The 25,307-nt window shown below is 39.4% G+C and overlaps 2 protein-coding genes across 5 annotated transcripts in view; one reads left to right on the top strand and one right to left on the bottom strand.

The window, feature by feature from the left end:
* ccdc172 (coiled-coil domain containing 172) lies at positions 1–19,505 on the bottom strand. Of its 3 annotated transcripts, XM_058057966.1 has the most exons (8): positions 19,255–19,490; positions 17,533–17,618; positions 15,000–15,116; positions 14,661–14,823; positions 12,443–12,544; positions 10,603–10,705; positions 1,041–1,128; positions 1–941 (listed from the first exon to the last, which is right to left on the bottom strand). In XM_058057966.1, the coding sequence occupies exons 1-8, from the start codon at positions 19,331–19,333 to the stop codon at positions 906–908; spliced, it is 774 nt and encodes a 257-aa protein (XP_057913949.1). In that variant the 5' UTR covers positions 19,334–19,490; the 3' UTR covers positions 1–905. The 3 variants fall into 3 exon arrangements, with proteins under 3 accessions (XP_057913949.1, XP_057913959.1, XP_057913939.1); XM_058057976.1 differs by lacking the exons at positions 1–941; positions 1,041–1,128 and adding an exon at positions 5,944–6,129 and having other exon boundaries at positions 17,533–17,613; positions 19,255–19,505; XM_058057956.1 differs by lacking the exons at positions 1–941; positions 1,041–1,128 and adding an exon at positions 5,944–6,129 and having other exon boundaries at positions 19,255–19,498.
* gfra1a (gdnf family receptor alpha 1a) overlaps positions 18,814–25,307 on the top strand; it is a 99,044-nt gene continuing 92,550 nt past the window's right edge. Inside the window, exons 1-3 of one of the 2 annotated variants that reach the window (XM_058057941.1) lie at positions 18,814–20,354; positions 20,547–20,852; positions 24,420–24,500. In XM_058057941.1, the coding sequence (XP_057913924.1) occupies positions 20,315–20,354; positions 20,547–20,852; positions 24,420–24,500 (427 nt within the window). In that variant the 5' untranslated portion in view covers positions 18,814–20,314. The remainder of the gene's footprint in view (positions 20,355–20,546; positions 20,853–24,419; positions 24,501–25,307) is intronic. The other variant, XM_058057948.1, reaches the window with a different exon arrangement.

Raw genomic sequence — 25,307 nt, 5'->3', positions numbered from 1 at the left:
GTTGACAATAAGTAATTTGGAGATGCTAACTGTAGCTAACCGTAGCCTGAGCAATATGAAACAAAGAATAATCGGAGTGTAAAGATGACGATGGGGTGTTACTTCATGTCTACGGGGCTCTAATCATGTAAAAACTTAATTATTTAAAAAGCCATAAGCAGGTTTTGCATGCTTGAAATGAAAAGATTGCATTTATTAATATTGAATCATATGTTGCAGAAAAAAAGTAACTGATATCAACGATACCAATTTGGCAGCAACTATTCCCTAAAACTAGTGTTAATGATACTGGCAGCCTTTTGATTGGCTGGCAACCAGTCCAGCCCAAAGTCAGGTGGGATAGGCTCCTTCGTGGGGACAAGCGGCTTAGAAAAATGTGATATTCCAGCCCCCACTCCCTCGGACTCGGACCAAGTGGGTCACATCATTTCCCCACTGCATCATTGTGACCATGTTAAGTCAATTGTTTTTCACTGAGCACCCTGTTTGCCTCCAACAGCAATGCCACACTCTGCCCACTAGAGGGCAGCATGTCACCACACACTGTAATGGCATTCGACTGCATCACTTCTGTTATTTCTAGGGAGCACAGCTTCATATGTCCACTATATAGGAGATTCAATCAGTATAAAAGATTAAATAAGATGAAATAACTAGCTTTAGATTTAGATTTTAGATTTTAAATAGCAACAAAATATGAAATATTAACGGCACAGGAGCGTTGACCACTTTAAATCATAAACACTGTTTGTACGACCCTTCTCTAACCACTGCAAAGCAAACGTGTGTTGCACAAAGGTTAAACAAATACTTGCTGGAAGGTCTACTGCAGTATTTCTGCCAGAACATGTCGGCCTGCCCTGCCTGTGCTGCCAGCAAACAAAAACAGCACAAAAGTGATGTTCCTAACGCTGCTCTCCACCCTGCCGGCTCTGCACCTCCTAAAGGAAACAGTGAAAAAGTATCACGGTGATGACACTCGGTACGTGAGAGCGCTAGTGGAAGCTACTGGATAGTGATGGATTCATGCATGTACGTACACTTTGGAGGTGCTGCAACTCCGAGCTGAGGGCCTCACGCAGGAGCTCCAGTTCTCCTTCTCTGTACTCTGCCAGCTCATCCCTCATCCTGAGGAAACAAAGAAAACACCATCGTCACATTTTTTTTTACAAGCAGTTCACACCAACACTGGCGGCATGCGTCAAAGAAAAGCTGACTGATATTGGCTGCACTTTGGTAATGGTTTTATTTCATTTGAACATGCATCAGATTACAATTGAATGCATCACATAATCAGTTCACAGTTCCACATGTTCAAAAGGAGTAGGAAGAAGCAAAGCTTATTAAATCCTACCCCTCCATCTGGTACTTTTACAATCAGTAACTGTTACATTTGTTCACTTCCTGCTTTCCTAATATATTTCCAAAGATTTCAAGCATAACTTTCACTTTGACACAAATATTTTGCTTTTACGAGAGCTCAAGTATCTAAACAATTATATCTATATAAGATAAACAATAAAAAGGCTTGTTTTACATCAAAATACCAATGTACTTAAACCATGGATTATTTACTGTTTTCATATTTGGAATTCAACTCAAGCTTTTGCGTTAAAATTTCCCTTCCATGCCAAACCTCCATGCTTTTCCACTTCCTGCTTGATATGGAGCACTTTAATAGATGGTAAAGATCCATCCATTCATCAATTTTCTATACCGCTTATACTCATTACGGTCGCAAGGGTATGCTGGAGCCTCCATGCAGAGAAAAGAACAAAAGAACTGTAAATACATCTTTGCTAGGAAATGAGTCAATGGGGTTGAACCATGCGGTTGTATTGTGTGCATCCATATGTTTTGACTTTACTGTATGTTTGCAGCGGCACGGTGGTCGAGTGGTTAGCGCGGAGACCAGGGTTCAATTCCACCCTCAGCCATCTCTGTGTGGAGTTTGCATGTTCTCATGCGTCGGTTTTCTCCGGGTACTCCGGTTTCCTCCCACATTCCAAAAACATGCTAGGTTAATTAGCCACTCCAAATTGTCCATAGGTATGAATGTGAGTGTGAATGGTTGTTTGTCTATATGTGCCTTGTGATTGGCTGGCGGCCGCCTCTCGCTCGAAGACAGCTGGGATAGGCTCCAGCACCCTCCCACGACCCTCGTGAGGAAAAAGCGGTAGAAAATGAATGAATGAATGAATGTATGTTTGCATGTGGACAGGAGGGCAAAACTGAAAAATGCACACTTCCATAATCCTGATTTCGTGTTTAATTTCTACAGCCTAAAGCAGCAAATAAGTGTCCTTTTGCATAGCTGAGATTATAAAAGCGATAAAGGCAGGATTATGCGTCTCTCTTTTTATATTGGTGTTTAATTGAATCCTTGTATTTCGTGTTTTTATGACTGCATTTTATGTCCTTCATGTGTTCTGTTGCGGTGTACAGTGTGAGTATCTTAATTACCACATCTGACTTACATTTAAATTCCAATATGAAGCTAACTGGTTCATAACCCAAGGACCGTGTGTATAGTTATATCTGGAGAATTGTATATCATATTTGTGTCTCGCTAGATCGTGCAGTGCACCTAATAAAACCTAATAAAGCCGCTGTGCGTCAGTCCACTCGGGTGCGTGTGAAGGTTTTTGTAAGAGTAAAAGAAGCGTGATTGTATTATTATTTGGGAGGTGTAATTTCACTTGGAAGGTTCAATACAGCATTACACACCTCCATCTTTTAAATTGGAAAGTAATGAAACACCAGGACAAGAGAGGCTAAATTACATTTTCTAAGTCAAAAGGGCAGCAGCATTGTTTTTTGTGTGGTTTTTTTTTTTTTTTTATGGTCCATACAATCAAATTGTCTAGAGGCGTCTTGTGTTTGGAGGAATAACATCCAAACATTGAAGATTGGCATTTTCCATTCAAGTGTTTTATATAACCATTTATATAATGTTTCTGGCCAAATAATGTCCTGAATGGAAGCTTCAGCAAAAATGGGAGGCAAAGCCCCGCCCCTCCAGGATTCCACTAGCTTTCTGATCACCTTATGATTTCACAAATTGTTCCACCGTGCCACACAATGTCCTAGTGGTTAGCATGTCGGCCATACAGTCAGAAGATCTACGTAGACCTCTTTGTGGAATTTGCATGTTCTACCCATGAATGTGTTGGTTTCCTCCCGGTACTCCACCTTATTGCAAAATATGCATGGGTTAATTGGTTCATTCATTAATTTTCTACCACTTATCCTTACGAGGGTCGCAGGGGGTGCTTGAGCCTATCCCAGCTGTCTTCGGGCAAGAAGCCAAATGGACAATTTGGAGTCGCTAATTAACCTAGCATGTTTTTGGAATGTGGGAGGAAACCGGAGTACCCGGAGGAAAACCCACGCATGCACGGGGAGAACATGCAAACTCCACATAGAGGTGGCCGAGGGTGGAATTGAACCCTGGTCTCCAAGCTGTGAGGTCTGCGCGCTAACCACTAACCAATTATGCAGCCATAATTCCCTTATATTGAAGAAAACAAAACGTTCATGTGATGTAGAACCGAATGGGTTGCTAGGACTTGTTGCTAGGCAGACTTTGTGTGGCGCCATCAAGGAAAGTGTTGTGATTGGAAGGGGCCACGGTACACCACCCTGAGGAGAACCAGGAAAAAACCACGGAGGAAGTTGCGTTTTGAATGCATCACAATCTGTATATGTGATGGGTGACGGTATCAGACATGACACAAAACATGAATGACCACTCGATCGCTGTGCAGCCCTAATTGGTTCATGGTCTCAATTATCAATTGAGAACAAATTAATCAAAGTAACCTTAACCCCCAAAACCACAGGAAGCTGCTTATCTGTGCATCGCAACCAAGAACCTGACCCCCAAGACCGGGTGAAGAATGTACATTTTACACTGTTGGATCTTAAAGTGGAGCTTAAATTAAGGACCTGTCCACACGTAGGCGGGTATCTTATCAAACAAAGTTACTTTTCCACAATTTGGCCTATCATCTATACAAGCCCGCAGATATTTGGTACTAAAAACGAAGGATTTCAAAACTGAATCCAAAATGTGGATTTTGAGAAAAATCTGATTATGTGTTTGGGTATTGACAACAATAACCGGACTTTTACGTTTCCCAGCGTCATTACCTACAACATCACATATGCGACCTGTGTTTACATCAGAAACAACATGGATGCCCTCAGAACTGTGTTCATTCATTCATTCATTCATTCATTCATTTTCTACCGCTTATCTTCGGGTGAGAGGCGGGGTACACACTGGATGGGTGGCCAGCCAATCACAGGGCACATATATACAAACAACCATTCACACTCACATTCATACCTATGGACAATTTGGAGTCGCTAATTAACCTAGCATGTTTTAGGAATGTGGGAGGAAACCGGAGAACCCACGCTTGCACGGGGAGAACATGCAAATTCCACACAGAGATGGCCGAGGGTGGGGAAAGACAAAATAAGAAGCCAAAAAGTTACCACTTCCACACAAAATAGGAGGAGAACTCATTCATTCATTCATTTTCTACCGCTTATCCTCACGAGGGTGGCAGGGGGTGCTGGAGCGAATCCCAGCTGTCTTCGGGCGAGAGGCGGGGTACACCCTGGACTGGTGGCCAGCCAATCACAGGGCACATATAGACAAACAACCATTCACACTCACATTCATACCTATGGACAATTTGGAGTCGCTAATTAACCTAGCATGTTTTTGGAATGTGGGAGGAAACCGGAGTACCCGGAGAAAACATGCAAACTCCACACAGAGATGGCCAAGGGTGGGATTGAACTCGGGTCTCCTTGCTGTGAGGTCTGCATGCTAACCACTCGACCACCGTGCAGCTATTTTTCAAGTGTTTTTGCTTGCTTGTATTTGCAAGCAAATACGGTCCTGATGGCTTCCAACGTTACTGGCATGACAAGGAGATCCCACCTGAGATGGAACAATGGAGTAATGGAGCTTCAGGTCGCGCAGGGGTGTCAAACGGCTCAAGGCAATGGTCTGTGTGGTAATGACTGACTTTTTCGACATTTCACATGCAGGACTTCTTCCAGAGGAATTAGCCTTTTGGAGCATCCTGCATCTTCTTGCAGGGATCTTCAAGGGTTTGGACAAAGTTGTGAGGCTGCACAGTTTGTGTGAATTTGGTGAACATCACCAAATCCCGGAGGGTCCTCCATTCGGTACATGGTGTACATCTTGTCACGTGCCGGGAGGCCGTGAGGCCGTCCTGTTCTGCACACTGAACACTTTTGAAATGACTGCAGCACTCATTCAAATTGACACGCATTCAATTTCCACAGATCAATAAGCGGGAAGTTAAATATGCCTTTTAAAGAGACAGTGCGGCCGGTGAGGGCTGGATTGATGGGGCCGGGGCTCAGAGTGGATGATCATAAGAATGACTGGGAGGGGTTGGGGGGGGGTGTTGTCTGACAAAGCCACATCCTCAGCACTTCCTGAGGGCTAATAAGGCCTGGGGGGTAATGAAGGCCCAGTTTAATGAGATTGATGGATGAACAGGATGAACACGCTAACCACATGCATGATTTAGGGTCGGCATGGGGCGGGGGGTAGGGCACTTTTGTTCTCTGTTTTCTGGTGTATTGTATGAGTATTATTATGTGTATATATGTGTATTATTATAATCATTCTACTCCCATTACGCTCCATTTTTTATTTTAGTCATGTTGATTCGCGGTCCAAGTAAATCTTACATTTTTTGCCGCAACCACGTGATTGATTTCCCCAATGTGGGGTAAATAAAGTTCATCTTATGTAAAACTGATAAAGTACTACAAAAGAAATGCATGCAGTTTGAAATGAATAGCAATGGAGGTGTTAAAAAAAAAAAAAAAGTTGTGGCGTCAGCAATAACAATGCCTCTTCCTTCCTGGAACTCTATTGATTTTCAGTCTTTTAATGAAATAAAAGGAGCAACCTGGTGGAGCGGCACTCACCTAGCAGCAGCAGCAGTCATGTATTTTTTTTTTTTTCCCACTGCTGAGCTAAGCAGACATGACAGGTCTTGTCTGTGTGTAAACTTGTCTTGGCTACAAAAGAAGCTTCCTTTTGATTGATGTGTCCTCATTCGAAGCACAATGCTGGAATCAAAGCACATATTACCTTACAATGTTTCCTGTTTGAATACACGCAGCTTATTGTGTGATGTTAGCGAGCACAGCCGCTATAGAAGGTCAACACAGGCGTTATTGGTATTCTTTTCTATGTAACACCTGCTGATTTTTCTAATGGATTCTACCCCCGAAATGTGCCTAGTAGTGATAGTAGTGATAGTAGTAGTGTAGTAGTGATATAAGATACGATACTTTACGATTCCATACTGACATCATTGATACTGATATTTTGCACTATTTTTTTTTATAATTTTATTTTGTTTTTATATATTTGCATCCAGGGCGGCACAGTGGTCTAGTGGTTAGTGCACAGACCTCACAGCTAAGAGACCAGGGTTCAATTCCACCCTCGGGCATCTCTGTGTGGAGTTTGCATGTTCTCCCCGTGCACGCGTGGGTTTTCTCCGGGTACTCCGGTTTCCTCCCACATTCCAAAAACATGCTAGGTTAATTGGTGACTCCAAATTGTCCATAGGTATGAATGTGAGTGTGAATGGTTGTTTGTCTATATGTGCCCTGTGATTGGCTGGCGATCAGTCCAGGGTGTACCCCGCCTCTCGCCCGAAGACAGCTGGGATAGGCTCCAGCACCCCCCGTGACCCTTGTGAGGAAAAAGCGGTAGAAAATGAATGAATGAATATTTGCATCCAAATGAACTAAAAGACCACCCTCGGCCATCTCTGTGTGGAATTTGCATGTTCTCCCCATGCAAGCGTGGGTTCTCCGGTTTCCTCCCACATTCCTAAAACATGCTAGGTTAATTAGTGACTCCAAATTGTCCATAGGTATGAATGTGAGTGTGAATGGTTGTTTGTCTAAATGTGCCCTGTGATTGGCTGGCTGGCCACCAGTCACAGGGTGTACCCCGCCTCTCGCCCGAAGACAGCTGGTCTAGTGAGGATAAGCAGTAGAAAATGAATAAATGAATGAGTTCTCCTCCTATTTTGTGTGGAAGTGGTAACTTTTTGGCTTCTTATTTTGTCTTTCCCCACCCTCGGCCATCTCTGTGTGGAGTTTGCATGTCCGATTTTCCTCCTACATTCCAAAAACATGCTAGGTTAATTAGCGACTCCAAATTGTCCATAGGTATGAATGAATTCAGGGGCACTCGGAAAATCATGTGGTCTCAAAAACAGGAAGTGGATTTTGTTCCCACTGACTGTCGTCACTCATACTGCAAAGTTCATTTTTCTGCTTTCTTAATCAAATGTCTTTATATGTTTCCACATGCTTATTTTAGTTTTTATTAATATTCTTATTTATTTTACTTTTTATGTTGTTATTTCCATCTCTGTGTGGAGTTTGCATGTTCTCCCCGTGCATGCGTGGGTTTTCTCCGGGTACTCCGATTTTCCTCCCACATTCCAAAAACTTGCTAGGTTAATTGGCGACTCCAAATTATCCATAGGTATGAATGTGAGTGTGAATGGTTGTTTGTCTATATGTGCCCTGTGATTGACTGGCTGGCCACCAGTCCAGGGTGTACCCCGCCTCTCGCCCGAAGACAGCTGGGAAAGGCTCCAGCACCCCCCTGCGACCCTCGTGAGGATAAGCGGTAGAAAATGAATGAATGAATGAGTTCTCCTCCTATTTTGTGTGGAAGTGGTAACTTTTTGGCTTCTTATTTTGTCTTTCCCCACCCTCGGCCATCTCTGTGTGGAATTTGCATGTTCTCCCCGTGCAAGCGTGGGTTCTCCGGTTTCCTCCCACATTCCTAAAACATGCTAGGTTAATTAGCGACTCCAAATTGTCCATAGGTATGAATGTGAGTGTGAATGGTTGTTTGTCTATATGTGCCCTGTGATTGGCTGGCTGGCCACCAGTCACAGGGTGTACCCCGCCTCTCGCCCGAAGACAGCTGAGATAGGTTCCAGCACCGCCGCGACCCTCGTGAGCATAAGCGGTAGAAAATGAATGAATTATGGGTTGCCTTCAAAGACATCACAGAATGTTTGAAATTGAATTCAGTGAGTGCAGATGTATTTTCTGGGATCCCGCCACAGACGTCCCACCCACCCCAGTGGAGTGGAGAGCCCCATGAGAAGAGACACCCCAGCCCCCAGTGCAGAGGGCCCCCAATGAGGAAACACTGGATATATGGGATTAAAAAATATTCATTAATTCATTAATTTTCTACCGCTTTTCCTCATGAGGGTCACAGAGGTTGCTGGAGCCTATCCCAGCTGTCTTCGGGCAAGAGGCGGAGTACACCCTGGACTGTTTTTTTTTCATTTTGTTCTACAAAGTTGGCAGCCTCACTCTCTCGGCTGCATTACGCCACACGCTGAATGAACGAAATAGCTGCAGATCAAAGTGTTAATTTCGTAAAAACACTTTTATTGTAGTAGGGTCTTTTTTCCGACTGGTGCCAGCAAGATCCAAGCTGCAGCACAGCTTAAGAGTCCAAAGAAGGATTTGCTTGCAGGATGCTGGGAAGTGTTCTGCTTTTAAGCGCATTGAACTCCACGAGTGAGATGAATGTTTATTAAGAAAGCAAACGCCCGGAGAAGGAAGAGACCAGACTTGCTTCCATGCTAATTAAGCACCACGGCGACACGGCCTGAAAAGTATACACTATTTACCATTCTGATCAATAGTTTAAAATCGACTTAAATATGGAAATAATGTACATTTTGCTGTTGGATTTAACTCATTCAATACTAAATATGTATTTATAAGTTTTTATGATCGCCGATGCCCTCAATAATCCAAAAATGTCTTTTATTGTTTGTTTTTTTGTGTGTGAGAGGCAACAAGACATGATGATGCAACTCTCCACTAATGCATGTTACTTTAAGAGCCAAAAATGTGTCACAAGGTGGCAGCAGTGCATCTGATAAGAGCTGAGCAGAGTCATTTCAATGCAAGAATCACACACAGGAAGGAGGAAGTAAGAGAGCCCGGAGGAGTGTAATGTGCAGAAGGTTTTACGTTGTCAGGACTTGGGCATCTCTGTGTGGAGTTTGCATGAAAAGTCTCCCCGTGCATGCGTGGGTTTTCTCCGGGTACTCCGGTTTCCTCCCACATTCCAAAAACATGCTAGGTTAATTAGCGACTCCAAATTGTCCATAGGTATGAATGTGAGTGTGAATGGTTGTTTGTCTATATGTGCCCTGTGATTGGCTGGCCACCAGTCTCTTGCCCGAAGACAGCTGGGATAGGCTCCAGCACCCCCCGCGACCCTCGTGAGGAAAAGCGGTAGAAAATGAATGAATGAATACCTATTTGCATATAAATCATGAATAGAACAGATAAATGAACATTTAAGGTTATTTTTACTTTAATTGAAGATGTGATTGAGATCAACATGGGCACTATCATGAGTTATTACTTGAATTAATAATAATAATTGGTGACTCCAAATTGTCCATAGGTATGAATGAATTCAGGGGCACTCGGAAAATGAATAAATGAATGAGTTCTCCTCCTATTTTGTGTGGAAGTGGTAACTTTTTGCCTTCTTATTTTGTCTTTCCCCACCCCCGGCCATCTCTGTGTGGAGTTTGCATGTTCTCCCCATGCATGCGTGGGTTTTCTCCGGGTACTCCGATTTACTCCCACATTCCAAAAACATGCTAGGTTAATTAGCGACTTCAAATTGTCCATAGGTATGAATGTGAGTGTGAATGGTTGTTTGTCTATATGTGCCCTGTGATTGGCTGGCAACCAGTTCAGCTTTGATAGAGTCCAACATAACCATGATACCATACCCACATGAGGATAAGCAGCATAGAAAATGGATGGATGGGTTCAAGGGTTTATATTAGTAAAGAAATTGTTATTTTTTTCATGTTTTTTGTGTTGTTTATGTTTCTGTCTTTTCTACTTCCAGTCTCGGGAACTTACCAATGTTCTACTGCTGGTGACTTATGAATGGAAAAAGGTAGAAACTATTTTTCTGATGTAAGATGGGACTTCTAATCTTTGTTTTGGTAGGTTCCATGTTTATATAGCCTGAGAACACAACATTCTGTTGTGCCTTAAAAGATCAGTAATGGTAATGGTTTTATTTCATTTGAACATGCACCAATTACAATTGAATGCATCACATAATCAGTTCACAGTTCCACATGTCCAAAAGGAGTAGGAAGAAGCAAAGCTTATTAAATCCTACCCCTCCATCTGGTACTTTTACAATCAGTAACTGTTACATTTGTTCACTTCCTGCTTTCCATAATACATTTTAAGGTTTTTCAGTGGAAATGGTCTGAAGGGCATGCCTTTTGAAAAATGTGGTTGCACCTTCTTTCAAAGAACTGTTACAAAAACCCACACAGAGTTGATAGTTTATCTCCTGTGAGGTTCTCTGATGTCTTGCATGACGTCACGCTTGGCAGCAGTTCAAGGTTGGTTGTTTTGGAATTTTCCAAGGAGCTTTTATTTTCATCCACATGAAGCGGTTTGGCATGTGAGCGGGACGAAGCATTAGCCGACACTCACCTGACACAGTCGCTGTCAGTCAAAGGTTTCTGACTGACGAGGTGGCACTCGGCCCTCAGATCTTCTGTCATCTTTTCAGCCCGGCTGAGCTGCTGCTCCACATCTGCAGTTGGTCGGCAAAGACAACAGTAATAAAACACATTTGTACTATGACACATACGCGGACACACAAGTAGCGCCCTTTTTTTTTCCTCCAAAAGTGTTTTTTCCAAATTCCGTTTTAACTTTTTCATTTTCTAAAATTACATTATTTTACCTTTTTACACTTATTATATATACATACATTTTGATTCAGTTGCACGGCAGACAAGTGGTTAGCGTGCAGCCTTCACAGGTAGGAGACCTGAGTTCAATTCCACCCGTGCATGCGTGCGTTTTCTCCAGGTACTCCGGTTTCCTCCCACATTCCAAAAACATGCTAGGTTAATTAGCGACTCCAAATTGTCCATAGGTATGAATGTGAGTGTGAATGGTTGTTTGTCTATATGCGCCCTGTGATTGGCTGGCCACCAGTCCAGGGTGTACCCCGCCTCTCGCCCGAAGACAGCTGGGATAGGCTCCAGCACCCCCCGCGACCCTTGTGAGGAAAAGCGGTAGAAAATGAATGAATGAATGGGACAAAGGCTGCACGGTGGTCGAGTGGTTAGCGCGCAGACCTCACAGCTAGGAGACCAGGGTTCAATCCCACCCTCCATGTTTTTCCCGGGTACTCCGGTTTCCTCCCACATTCCAAAAACATGCTAGGTTAATTAGCGACTCCAAATTGTCCATAGGTATGAATGTGAGTGTGAATGGTTGTTTGTCTATATGTGCCCTGTGATTGGCTGGCCACCAGTCCAGGATGTACCCCGCCTCTTGCCCGAAGACAGCTGGAATAGACTCCAGCATCCCACCTAATGAGCAACCTGTGAGTTGTGGACTCCTATAGAGCAGCTACACACAATAACCCGCAAAGAAAACTTTCTAGATCTTCCAGAATCTGCACCTATTCCGGCTGTTTTGCCTTGGATTTGTGCTTCTCGTCAAAATGGTCTGTTTTAATGTATTCCACCCACGGCTACTCCGCTGTGATTGGCCACACCCCCAACATCAGGTAGAACCTTGTTGTTTCGTAAAGCAGAGCAGAGCTTGGGGAAAGTCAGTGGAAGCAGAGTTTATGGGAGGGCAGAGAGTGTATCTGGCCTACAGGCATGACCATAAGGAAGCCGGCTCCTTTGTGACATCACAAAAGAACAGCTTTGCAATGTCCTCTGAAACTGAGCGTTTTGAGCCATGCCAAATTTCTTTCAGGGCTCACATCCAAATACCCAAACTAAGACAACTGGGATAGACTCCAGCACCCCCCGCGACCCTTGTGAGGATAAGCGGTAGAAAATGAATTTATGAATATTTTGTTTCCATAATTAGAATGTCTACAACAGTGCTCTTATTTTGAAGGCCAAAAGTATGCAGTGTATGTTGAGAATGTCCATTTAGGGTTAAGATGAGCTGGCTGCAAGAACACAGTTGAGAGGCTGGCGGGCTTTAACACTCACACGGCCGCACTAGCATGCTCTGCTAAACTAAGCTAGCCCCACTAGCGATGACGATGACTAGAGATGACGTCCATGTCAAGTTTTAACACCAATTTTTGCCCACATTTGTGTGTTGCCAACACGTTTATCGTAGTGCTTGTGATGAGATTCTGCCCATTGAGCGGTCGGCCGGTGAAATACGTCCCCACACAAACGATTCCGCTTTCAACAGTACACTCAGTCAACAACAGTAGTTTTCCATTGGCCCATTTTGCGACGCTGTTAATGCATGAGTCACAGGGCGCTACACAATATTTGTTATTTACCTGAGTTCATGCTTTTCAGGGCTTGCAGTTCAAGCTGGAGAGTGCACTTCTCTTCATAAAGGGCGCCTGTGTGACAGTTCCTCCGGCTCATCTCCTCCATCTCTGCATGTTTTAGGACAAAACAAGAAGGAATGGTTTGGGTGGGTCACCAACTTTGGTCAATGAAAGGAAACAGGTGTGGAACACATGACTTCCATACAAATATATCTGTGTACTTGTGGCGGGCCGCCACAATTACGGTGTAGCATCTATGTTCAGGGTGACTTGGACTAGATTTCAAGAACAAAAAATAACCAAAAAAAAAAAAGTACAAGCTAAATGCGTGTGAAAGTGTGTAAATATCTGGTTTCATGCAAATCTTTTAGGAATGTTACATTTACAAACATGTACATTTTGTTTACATTTGTGTATTTTCTTTGTCAAATCAAAGCATTGGTTGACAAAACAAAAAAAAAACAACTAAGTACAAGCTAAATGGGTATGAAAATGTGTAAATATCTGGTTTCATGCAAATCTATTAGGAATGTTACATTTACCAACATTTACATTTTGTTTACTTTTGTTTATTTCCTCTGCCAAATCAAAGCATTGGTTGACAAAATGAAAAAAAAAAAACGACTAAGTACAAGCTAAAGTGGTATGAAAATGTGTAAATATCTGGTTTCATGCAATTTTTTTAGGAATGTTACATTTACGAACATTTATATTTTGTTTACTTTTGTTTATTTCCTTTGCCAAATGAAAGCATTGGTTGACAAAACAAAAAAAATCCAACTAAGTACAAGCAAAATGGGTATGAAAATGTGTAAATATCTGGTTTCATGCAAATCTTTTAGGAATGTTACATTTACGAACATGTACATTTTGTTTACTTTTGTTTATGTCCTTTGCCAAATCAAAGCATTGGTTGACAAAAAAAAAACTAAGTACAAGCTAAATGGGTATGAAAATGTGTAAATATCTGGTTTCGTGCAAATCTTTTAGGAATGTTACATTTACAAACATTTACATTTTGTTTACTTTTGTTTATTTCCTTTGCCAAATCAAAGCATTGGTTGACAAAACGAAAAAAAAAACGACTAAGTACAAGCTAAATTGGTATGAAAATGTGTAAATATCTGGTTTCATGCAATTTTTTAGGAATGTTACATTTACAAACATGTACATTTTGTCTACATTTGTGTATTTTCTTTGCCAAATCAAAGCATTGGTTGACAAAACAAAAAAAAACAACTAAGTACAAGCTAAATGGGTATGAAAATGTGTAAATATCTGGTTTCATGCAAATCTATTAGGAATGTTACATTTACCAACATTTACATTTTGTTTACTTTTGTTTATTTCCTCTGCCAAATCAAAGCATTGGTTGACAAAAAAACAAAAAAAACTAAGTACAAGCTAAGTGGGTATGAAAATGTCTAAATATCTGGTTTCATGCAAATCTTTTAGGAATGTTACATTTACGAACATGTACATTTTGTTTACTTTGGTTTATTTCCTCTGCCAAATCAAAGCATTGGTTGACAAAAAAAACAAAAAAACTAAGTACAAGCTAAGTGGGTATGAAAATGTCTAAATATCTGGTTTCATGCAAATCTTTTAGGAATGTTACATTTACGAACATGTACATTTTGTTTACTTTGGTTTATTTCCTCTGCCAAATCAAAGCATCGGTTGACAAAACAAAAAAATCTAACTAAGTACAAGCTAAATGGGTATGAAAATGTGTAAATATCTGGTTTCATGCAAATCTTTTAGGAATGTTACATTTACGAACATGTACATTTTGTTTACTTTGTTTATTTCCTTTGCCAAATCAATGCATTTGGTTGACAAAAAAAAAACTAAGTACAAGCTAAATGGGTATGAAAATGTCTAAATATCTGGTTTCATGCAAATCTTTTAGGAATGTTACATTTACGAACATGTACATTTTGTTTACTTTGTTTATTTCCTTTGCCAAATCAAAGCATTGGTTGACAAAATGCACTTTGGACATATTAATTGTGTGTCTTAATGTTTCAAAAGATGATGGGTAATTTAAAAAAAAAATTAAAATGATTTCAATAAAAGTGGGTTGGGACTTAATGACCATTGGAAAATGGGTGTCCCAGGTTGAAACACCCCCCAAGGATAATGCCTTCATCTCCACTGGAATAATACGTCTTTCAGTGAAATCAGCTCATTCCTCCAAAGATACAAAATGACCTTTAATGACCTTTATATAAGGAGTCGGCCTCTCTGTCCAGGTTCAGGACCTCAGTGTGAGTGTGGCTGGTCAACACGGTCTCTCTGCTGCCAAGACTGTACTTGCTGTTGAAGCTGGAGATCTCCTGCAGGAAGACTTGCTCCTCATCTTGAGAGGCTGTTTTTATCCTGGCCTGCCTCGGAGGGGGGGTGGGGGGGGCACAGCGTCAGACATGTTCTCGACAGTACGGCTGGCTACTCGCTGATATTGTTAGCTGTCGTGCAAACCATCTCAGCATCCACTTGCGTCATCTGACAAAACCTGCTTCATTGGTCCGCTTGCTGTGTGTGTGTGTGTGTGTGTGCCTACCAGTCGTTCACTGAGGTGACTATTTTGGTAGAGAAGCTCCTCAATGTGTTCTGACATGTGTTCTTCACATTTATTCATCCAGTCCCGCTCCAGCGTCATTGTGGACAACTGCTGAGCCTGAAAGGCAAACAGTTTCATGGTTTGAAAAAAAGAAATTTTAAAAACGTAATCTGTAAAGACGGGATGCACGGGTAGGAGTTACACACTCACAATGGATAAATGTAACATTCACAGACAATAGGAAACCACAACACTATTTAACACTAGATGCAGAGGTGTGAAAAAGTGTTTCCTTTTTTTTAAATTTTTTTGTTTATTCAATACATTATATTATTTTTATTCAGATGTTTTTCATTTATAAGATTAATTTTTATTTATTTTTATTTTATTTTATTCATTCATTCATTCATTTCCTACCGCTTTTTCCTCACAAGGGTCGCTGGGGGTGCTGTCTTCAGGCGAGAGGCGGGGTACACCCTGGACTGGTGGCCAGCCAATCACAGGGCACATATAGACAAACAACCATTCACACTCACATTCATACCTATGGACAATTTGGAGTCGCTAATTAACCTAGCATGTTTTTGGAATGTGGGAGGAAACCGGAGTACCCGGAGAAAACCCGGAGAGATGGCCGAGGGTGGAATTGAACCCTGGGGTTCCTAGCTGTGAGGTATGTGCGCTAACCACTCAAGCACCGTGCCAAACTTTTTTTATTTTTTTTTTATTTTTTCAAATTTTATTTTATTTTATTTTATTTTATTTTATTTTATTTTATTTTATTTTATTTTATTTTATTTTATTTTATTTTATTTTATTTTATTTTATTTTATTTTATTTTATTTTATTTTATTTTATTTTATTTTATTTTATTTTATTTTATTTTATTTTATTTTATTTTCATTCATTCATTTTCTACCGCTTTTCCTCACGAGGGTAGCGGGGGTGCTTTATTTTTTTTTTAAAAAATGAAATGAAAAAGTGTTTCCTGATTTCTTATTGTTTGCATGTTTGTCACACTCCAATGTTTCAGCTTGAGGCTGAATGTAAACCAAAGTGAAATTGTTAACATCATTTATTTATATATACTTGTACACTATATATTTATTTAATACCCTTTCATATAATAATAGGTGCATATATATATATATAAAGTATAAATAGAATGTTTGATACACAACACCCAGCAACCAGGTGATTTACATCATGAGGGTTGACTCATGTGATTCTGTGCACCCAATCAGGACTTTTTAGTTCTATGAACCTTAGAATGTTTTAGGAATGTTACATTTACGAACATTTACATTTTATTTACTTTAGTTTATTTCCTTTGCCAAATCAAAGCGTTGGTTGACAAAACAAAAAAAAAACAACTAAGTACAAGCTAAATGGATATGAAAATGTGTAAATATCTGGTTTCATGTAAATCTTTTAGGAATGTTACATTTACGAACATGTACATTTTATTTACTTTAGTTTATTTCCTTTGCCAAATCAAAGCATTGGTTGACAAACAAAAAAACAACAACTAAGTACAAGCGAAATGGGTATGAAAATGTCTAAATATCTGGTTTCATGCAAATCTGTTAGGAATGTTACATTTACGAACATGTACATTTTTCTTTGAATTAAACCTTAGAATGTTTGTGAGAGGTTTGAAATAAATATCTTAATGAGTCCTTGCTTATCAGTCCCAGAGAGAAAACTTTTTTTTTTTTGCCTTTGCCATCAAGAGATGATTACAGTGTGAATACCTGACACTAAATCACATTCAATCCACATTCATACCAAAATATTGCCTTTTTAAGACATTTTTCAACTGGTAATAACATGTATTCATGGTGTGCCGCTATGAGTAAATTAACGTACACATTAATGAAACACTTGGCATTTGGAACTTTCCACGTACGTTAGTGATGCTGTCAAGAAGCAGCGTGTTTACTGTTTTTTTTTTTTTTTTTTTTTCTACAGCCACGGATTGTCAGCAAGTGTTACCAGCTTGCAGGTTTCCTAAGCACCATAATTATCCTAAGACAGCTCTGTGAAACGCAGGCGAGATACATCACACCGGCTGTAAACACAGGCCGCACACTGACACCGTGCAAACACTTTTGTGTTCATTTCTAAGAGGTCGGGAGAGGTTGCGGATGATGCTAACGCACACACGGTACAGAGTGTTCGGCTTGCTCTCTAATTACACGAAGAGATTTGCCGCTCTGGTCTCAAACGCGCAGAAAGCTTTGCTCAATGGTGAGAGGTCAGAGGATCTGGACTTTGACATGGAAGCTCAAACACACTACCCGCATCCATTTATGCTATGTGGTGGAAATTAGACATTGATCTTACCGAAGCACTTGCAATCAATGGTAATAAATCAGCGAATAAACGGGTGAGATCGGGTTTGAAATCATAAAGCAGATCCGATCATCGATATTCCAATGTATGCCAAGGAAAAACACGTGTTCCTGTTCGTTCCAGTTGTTTTCATGTAACTTGTATGCGTGTCCACGTACAATTAAAGCACTACCGTTACCTTCATGTCAAGTTCTTCAGAGGTCTTCTGGTTCTTTGCGGTGGCGTCTTTCACCTGCACGTTGCATCTGATGATGGCCGCCTTCACTGTGGGAACAAACATCACAAAAAGATAATACTTTCTTTTACTATTGGTTGACCGTATGGATTTAGTTCACTGCCTGAACTAAATATTTTTAGGGCATACAAATAGCTAAAGAAATAAAGTACAAATACTGTATTCGGTATTCAGAAGATACAATGTTAGTATTGTTATTGTAATGTTCAGTGAGATATGGTAATAGTTTTATTTCATTTGAACATGCATCAGATTACAATTGAATGCATCCCATAATCAGTTCACAGTTCCACATGTCCAAAAGGAGTAGGAAGAAGCAAAGCTTATTAAATCCTACCCCTCCATCTGGTACTTTTACAATCAGTAACTGTTACATTTGTTCACTTCCTGCTTTCCATAATACAGTTTTTTTTTATTTTCTTTATTTTTTTACACAACTACCATAACAATGCTACGCTACGGGATATCACATGACTTACATGGCTTGACAGGGTGCTTACAAAAGGAAATCATACACATTTGGACAAGAATATACCATAAACTATATTAGAAAGCAGGAAGTGAACAAATGTAACAGTTATTGATTGTAAAAGTACCAAATGGAGGGGTAGCATTTAATTAAGCTTTGCTTCTTCCTACTCTTTTCGGACATGTGGAACTGTGAAAATTTGTTCACTTCCTGCTTTCTATAATACAGTTTAAGTTTTTTTTTTTCATTTTTTTTTTTAATAATGTACCTCGTACCGAAGTACAAGGTGATATGACCATACAATGACGTAATGGGTACCATAGTAAGTGTCTATATAGTGATACTATATATAGCACATCATGACTGGTTCAAGACTCTTCATCCTTGTATTTAGCAAACATCAACTGCTTGTATTGTTTCTTGAATTGGCTCATCGTTGTGCATTGTTTGACTTCCTTACTCAATCCATTCCATAGTTTGATTCCACATACTGAAATGCTATGGCTTTTTAACGTAGTCCTAGCATATAAGTGTTTCAAATGTACTTCTTCCCTGAGATCATATTTCTCCTCTCTTGTAGAGAAGTATTGGATGACATTTTTAGCTAATTGGTTATTTTAGCCTTATGCATTATTTTAGCTGTTTGAAGATGAACTATATCAGCAAGTTGAAGTATTTGTAATTTTAGAAATAAGGAGTTAGTATGTTCTCTGTAGGCGGCATTATGAATTATCCTTACTGACCTTTTTTGCAGTACATTTAGCGAGTGAAGATTGCTTTTGTCGTTATTACCCCATATTCGACATTCAAGCACTAAACTTGATCACACAAACAACAAGCTTTTATTTCATCTTTGAATAATCTCACAAGCATGATAATCCCTAACATGGGCTACTCTGAACCCCTGATGTCACTTCCTGTACGTCCCTACTCAGCTTCCCTAGCACCGGAACACATTTACTGCAAAACATACAAAAGCAGGATTCTTATTATGTCTTAAAGGTCTTCATTTCACTTATTATGTCTACTATATTGGTTAATAAGAGTGTAGAAAGTGATTATAGGGATGTTATTTCATGTCTAGAGCTCTAATAATGTGCCACGTCTATTTAGAAAGTGGTAAACAGATTTTCTATGGCTTATATGTCTTATTTTCGCTAAATATGTCTGTCTACTATATTGGTAAGTGTGCTTACCTTCTTTTAACTTTTGAATCTGCTCACTTAATTGTTGTTCAGTCACAAGGATTTGGTGAAAGAGTTTGTCCAAGCTCATTGTGAAGGTGAGGGCAAAACTATTACTTCGCTAGCTAAACGTTTAGCCGCTAGCTCATTCACAGCGTGACTCGTGACAAATAGAGTCCGTCAAAAGGAATGGCGTTTCCCATCTCCATTACTAATTTCCTGCCAAATAATGCTCCCCCTAGTTACACCTGTCCAATGAAATAATCAAATACATAAGATGTGTCTTTACAAAGATATTAGCTACATAAAGTCACGTGGATCATTACAAATGCAATATTTATAACTTTAGTGTGAAGTGTGAAGCGCTTTATGTCATACGATTAAATAAACAATGATAATGCCGTACTTAAAGCTACCAACAGATGGCGCTATTGTCCAGTGTGCGCATGTCCAGCATTTCATACTGTAATGAAGTAATAATGTTATTTTCCTTAAAAATACTGTATGACATATTTACAGCAAACAGGCAGGTTTGCATCGATGTGAAAAAAAACTTATTGAGATATATAGATATAACATGAGAAGAATTATCAGAATATTATTAATTTGTCGATTTATAAACTTTGAATATTTTTAAATGTGTTGTGGATTGTGTGTTTTAAAAGAGGTTCATGTCTGCGAGGAAACTTTATTAAAGTGTTTGGACATTTTATAGCGATAGTTGGAGGGAAAAAGCGGCAGTGATTGGTGATGGGTGTTAATTAGCGTTGCTCTTGTGTGCATGTTTGCGCTAATGTGATCCACTGCTCTTGATCGCTCCTCCTGCTCAATGCGCCACTTGGCCGTGCGCGCTCAGACGCGAGCATCCCGCCGGACGACACTCGCTTTTCTTTGTTTTTTTTTTCTTCCTCTTGTTCTTTCCGGAGGAGAGCGTGTCTGCTGCGTGAGGGGTATCGTTTCCTTCGGCTCCTCCATGGAATTCTTGCCAGCGGATTTCAAGTTCTCCTAAGTGCGCTTGGACTTTGCAGCTTTTCTTCCAACGAGGCTGTGCGTCGTGCGTCGGCAGAGGACCATGATGATGCTCGCTGGACTTCTTCTTCTGCGTCTTTTAGGTACATTTTGTGTTTTTTTTTTGTTTGTTTGTTTTTTTGTCTGGGTGCGGCGTTCAATTGAAGCATAAAGTCAGGAACTTTCTCGTAGTACTGTTTAAAAGTTGGAGTGTGTGCTTGTAACGGCTGCGTGGGGTGAATGTCGGAAAACTTAAGTGTGATAATAATGAACATTTGGATGTATTCTGCCTCCAGATGTGCTGTGTTCCGCCGAGGAGGGCGTGCGTAATGGGGGCGGCCGGCTGGACTGCGTGCGCGCCAGCGAGCAGTGCCTGAAGGAGCAGGCGTGCAGCACCAAGTACCGCACCATGAGGCAGTGCGTGGCCGGCGGCAAGGAGACCAACTTCAGCGCCGTGGCCCGCCTGGAGGCGCAGGACGAGTGCCGGAGCGCCGTGGACGCGCTCAAGCAGAGTCCGCTTTACAACTGCCGCTGTAAAAGGGGCATGAAGAAGGAGAAGAACTGCTTGCGTATCTACTGGGGCATCTACCAGACCTTACAAGGTGGGCCTTCACAAATCAAGTGTGTGTGTGTTTCTGTGTAGGTGGTTGAGACTGTTACTGAGGCACCCCCCCACCTTCTACAACCGAGGCAAAAAAGTCCAAAAGTAGCACATATCTTCATATTTATTAACAGTCCAATTCCATCACAGGCGATCACGCCGCTTTTCCTTCAAAATCTGACCCCCCCACAACCATTTGCCGCCATAGTCATACAGAGACGAGACGCCCTTTGACCGTCGCAGTCACTTTCTGCCGACGTAATGGAGCTTGAAGGTTCTCATCGCTGCCCCAACGCCAAGCGTAAAGGCCTGACCCTAACAGGAGGAGCACTGTGGGGGCAGTGTGTGTTTCTCTGTGTGTGTGTGTGTGTGTGACGGCGGCGGCGGACGCTCAGTTCCTAAACTACATCCCCATCCCTGCGAGGCGACTTCCAGTTGTGCAACACAGCCGAGCAAGCTGCCTAATCAAGCGTGTGGCCGTGGGCCAGCGTGGATATCGACTGACCCAAATCACCATGTCACATGCAGGCCAATGATAAACAACACGGCACAACACGTTCACATGTATGTCCTTTCATCACATGTATATGTCCTTTCAGCGATACGGTTCATGTTCTACTTGTCGTTGGCGGCGACATAGGAGTACAGGGCATCTAGACCAAAAAAAAAAAAAAAAAAAAACGGTATCAGCACCTCATTTAGGTGCTAAATGAATGCAGACTCAGCATTCCTATATTTCCTTTCAGCCCCATTTCGGTTTCTAGGCTTTGATTTTCCAAGTTGGCAATCAAACGGACCCCCCCTGGATGCCACTAGTTATTAAAAGCATAACCCGTCTGCATCGAAATAGGCGCTGGAAGTCATGTGACATCTTGGAGCTTCCAGATATAAGATAGTAATGGTAATGTTTTTATTTCATTTAAACATGCATCAGATTACAATTGAATGCATCACGTAATCAGTTCACAGTTCCACATGTCCGAAAGGAGTAGGAAGAAGCTTATTAAATCCTACCCCTCCATTTGGTACTTTACATCAGTAACTGTTACATTTGTTCACTTCCTGCTTTCTAATATAGTTTAAGTTTTTTTTTTTTTAAGTTTAAGATCGCTATATTCTTGTCCAAATGTGTATGATTTCCTTTTGTAAGCACATGTAAGTCATGTGATATCCCGTAGCGTAGCATTGTTGTGGTAGTTGTGTGAAAAAAAAAAATAAAATAAAAAAATAAAAACCTTAAACTGTATTACCATTACCATTACCATTATCATTGTACAATAAGTAAAAATAAAATAAATAAATAAAAAAATAATTAAAATTAAAATTAAAATTAAAATTAAAATTAAAATTAAAATTAAAATTAAAATTAAAATTAAAATTAAAATTAAAATTAAAATTAATTAGGAAAGCAGGAAGTGAACAAATGTAACAGTTACTGATTGTAAAAGTACCAGATGGAGGGGTAGGATTTAATAAGCTTTGCTTCGTCCTACTCCTTTTGGACATGTGGAACTGTGAACTGATTATGGGATGCATTCAATTGTAATCTGATGCATGTTCAAATGAAATAAAACCATTTCTATTAATTGTGACATTTGTTACGTTTGTTGTGGATTTTACGTCCTATTTACGTCGGCATCCTCCTGGACCCGATCCTTTCTTTCGAACCCCACGTCAAAAAATTAACCCGGACAGCATTTTTTTCATCGTAAGAACATAGACCGACTCCGTCCATCATTTTCATTCTCTGCCGCTGAATCCCTGATCCACGCGTTTATCACATCCAGAATGGAGTACTGCAACAGTATTCTTTACGGTACAACATCCAAACCCTCAACAAACTACAAAATATTCAGAACTCAGCTCCACCCGCTCCCGTGAACACATTACCCCGGTCCTTCAAAACCTCCCCTGTCCACAATCTGACCCCCTCCATACCTCTCAGACCTCCTTCATCCACACAATCCCCCACGAGTCCCCTTCGCTCCTCAGACTCCAACCTCCTGGCACTCCCTCTGTAAGACCACCAAGCTCCGAACCTGGGGAGACAGAGCCTTCTCCATCGCTGCCCCCCACCCTGTGGAACTATTTGCCCCATTCACTCCGTGCTTGCCCCGGCCTTAATTTTTATGTCTAACTGTCTGTGAATGTCTCTGAATGAATGTATGGATGTTGTATTTGAATGCATCGTTTACTCTGTTTTTAACTCAACTCTATTTTTATTTCTTTTTCTCTACTGTAAAGCGTCTTGGAGTACTCTGAAAAGCGCTATACAAATAAAATGTATTATTATTATTATTATTATTATTATTATTATTATTATTATTATTATTATTATTATTATTATTATTATTATTATTATTATTATTATTATTATTATTATTATTATTATTATTATTATTATTATTATTATTATTATTATTATTATTATTTATAATAATAATATTAATAATTATAATTATTATTATTATATAATATAAAAATCATATAATAATAATAATAGATTTTATTATAATTCTAATTATAATAACTAATAAATTGTAATAATGAATAATAATTATTATTATTATTATATAATATAATATTATATTATAACAATCATATATAATATAACAATCATATAATAATAATAATAATAATAATAATAATAATAATAATAATAATAATAATAATAATAATAATAATAATAATAATAATAATAATAATAATAATAATAATAGATTTTATTATAATTATAATAATACTAACTAATAAATAGTAATAATAAATAATTATAATTATTATTATTATATAATATTATATTGTATTATAACAATCATATAATAATAATAATAATAATAATAATAATAATAATAATAATAATAATAATAATAATAATAATAATAATAATAATAATAATAGATTTTATTATAATTATAATAATTATTATTACTATAATAATAATAATAATAATAATAATAATAATAATAATAATAACAATAATAATAATAATCATAATAATAATAATCATAATCACAATCATAATAATAATAATAATAATAATAATAATAATAATAATAATAATAATAATAATAATAATAATAATAATAATAATAATAATAATAATAATAATAATAATAATAATAATAATAATAATAATAATAATAATAATAATAATAATAATAATAATAATAATAATAATAATAATAATAATAATAATAATAATAATAATAATAATAATAATAATAATAATAATAATAATAACTGTTGCCCTCCACACCAGCAACAGCCCACGTCCTCATTATCCGGGACTTCAGTGAATTTATGGATTATTTATCATTATTGAAGCATTTCAATTATTATTCTGGTTAGAAAATATCATTGTAAAATAATATAGTAAAAATATTTTTTTGTAAAAGTGGGTATGTTTTGCCAAGTACCATTTGGGCATTGTTTAAAAAAAACTACCATTGTATGAAAATCGCTTTTGTGATCCAGCTCCTGTGTCGTATCAGTCGGTTGTGCTTGTGTTCCTAATGAAGCGGCTGCATTGTCTGCATTGATGTAAAATGTTCTGTCCTCCTCACAGGGAATGACTTCCTGGAGGATTCTCCCTACGAGCCCGTCAACAGTCGTCTGTCGGACATATTCCGCCTGGCTCCCATCATAGGTGAGTAAAGCTGAGGACCTCTCATTCTGTCGCTTCTTTCCCCGTCCTTCGCCTCCCAGTGATGACCTTGTGGTGGTCACATGTTTGTCGAGTGTTTATATCCCACCCCCTCCATCATCCCTTTACCTCCTCCGCCTCGTCATGTTGCATGCGGAGTTTGAGTTCCGAGTCTCATCGAGCAGGGATGAGAGGATGATAAAAAGGAGGAAGGTCGCTCCGATGTAAGCTGATTGGTGGTGTGTACTTGAGGAACGCTGCAGTGTGTGTGTGTGTGTGTGTTTTTAGTGAGTGAGTGATGCCGATGAACCCTAGATGGCGATATTATTCCCTTCCCCAGCGGGGGCCTGAGACGGCGTGTACACGTCATGGGATGTATATGATCACGCTAAGCACCATGAGAGATGGATTCTGTCAGTCTGCCTCCTCCAGCTCAAACAACAACACAGTTGAATGTCATCTTAAGCGACTGCTGATAGCATGGACGCCATCTTCATGACGCCACGTCACGATGCAACTGGGATACAGTGGTACCGCCTTCCGCAAGGTCAGATTAAAAAAAAATTACAAAATTTATTTGAAATTATGGATGTCCCATATTGTCGAAAAAACCGATATGGCGATATTGTCCAACTCTTAAATTCCGATACTGATTTTTTTAAAGTATCGATTTACATGATCAGGAAAAATCCGATATCAATATCGACTGATTTTTATGCTAATATAATTTTATTATTTTAATTTTTTAAAAATAATTTTTATGCCAATATTGCCGTTAATCATCGGTACTGATAATTTTTTAACGTCCCT

The sequence above is a fragment of the Doryrhamphus excisus genome, chromosome 2 (genome assembly GCF_030265055.1).
Source record: "Doryrhamphus excisus isolate RoL2022-K1 chromosome 2, RoL_Dexc_1.0, whole genome shotgun sequence".
Classification (NCBI taxonomy): domain Eukaryota; kingdom Metazoa; phylum Chordata; class Actinopteri; order Syngnathiformes; family Syngnathidae; genus Doryrhamphus; species Doryrhamphus excisus.
Note: the sequence above shows the minus strand (reverse complement) of the source record. Positions and strands in the feature narration are given on the sequence as shown.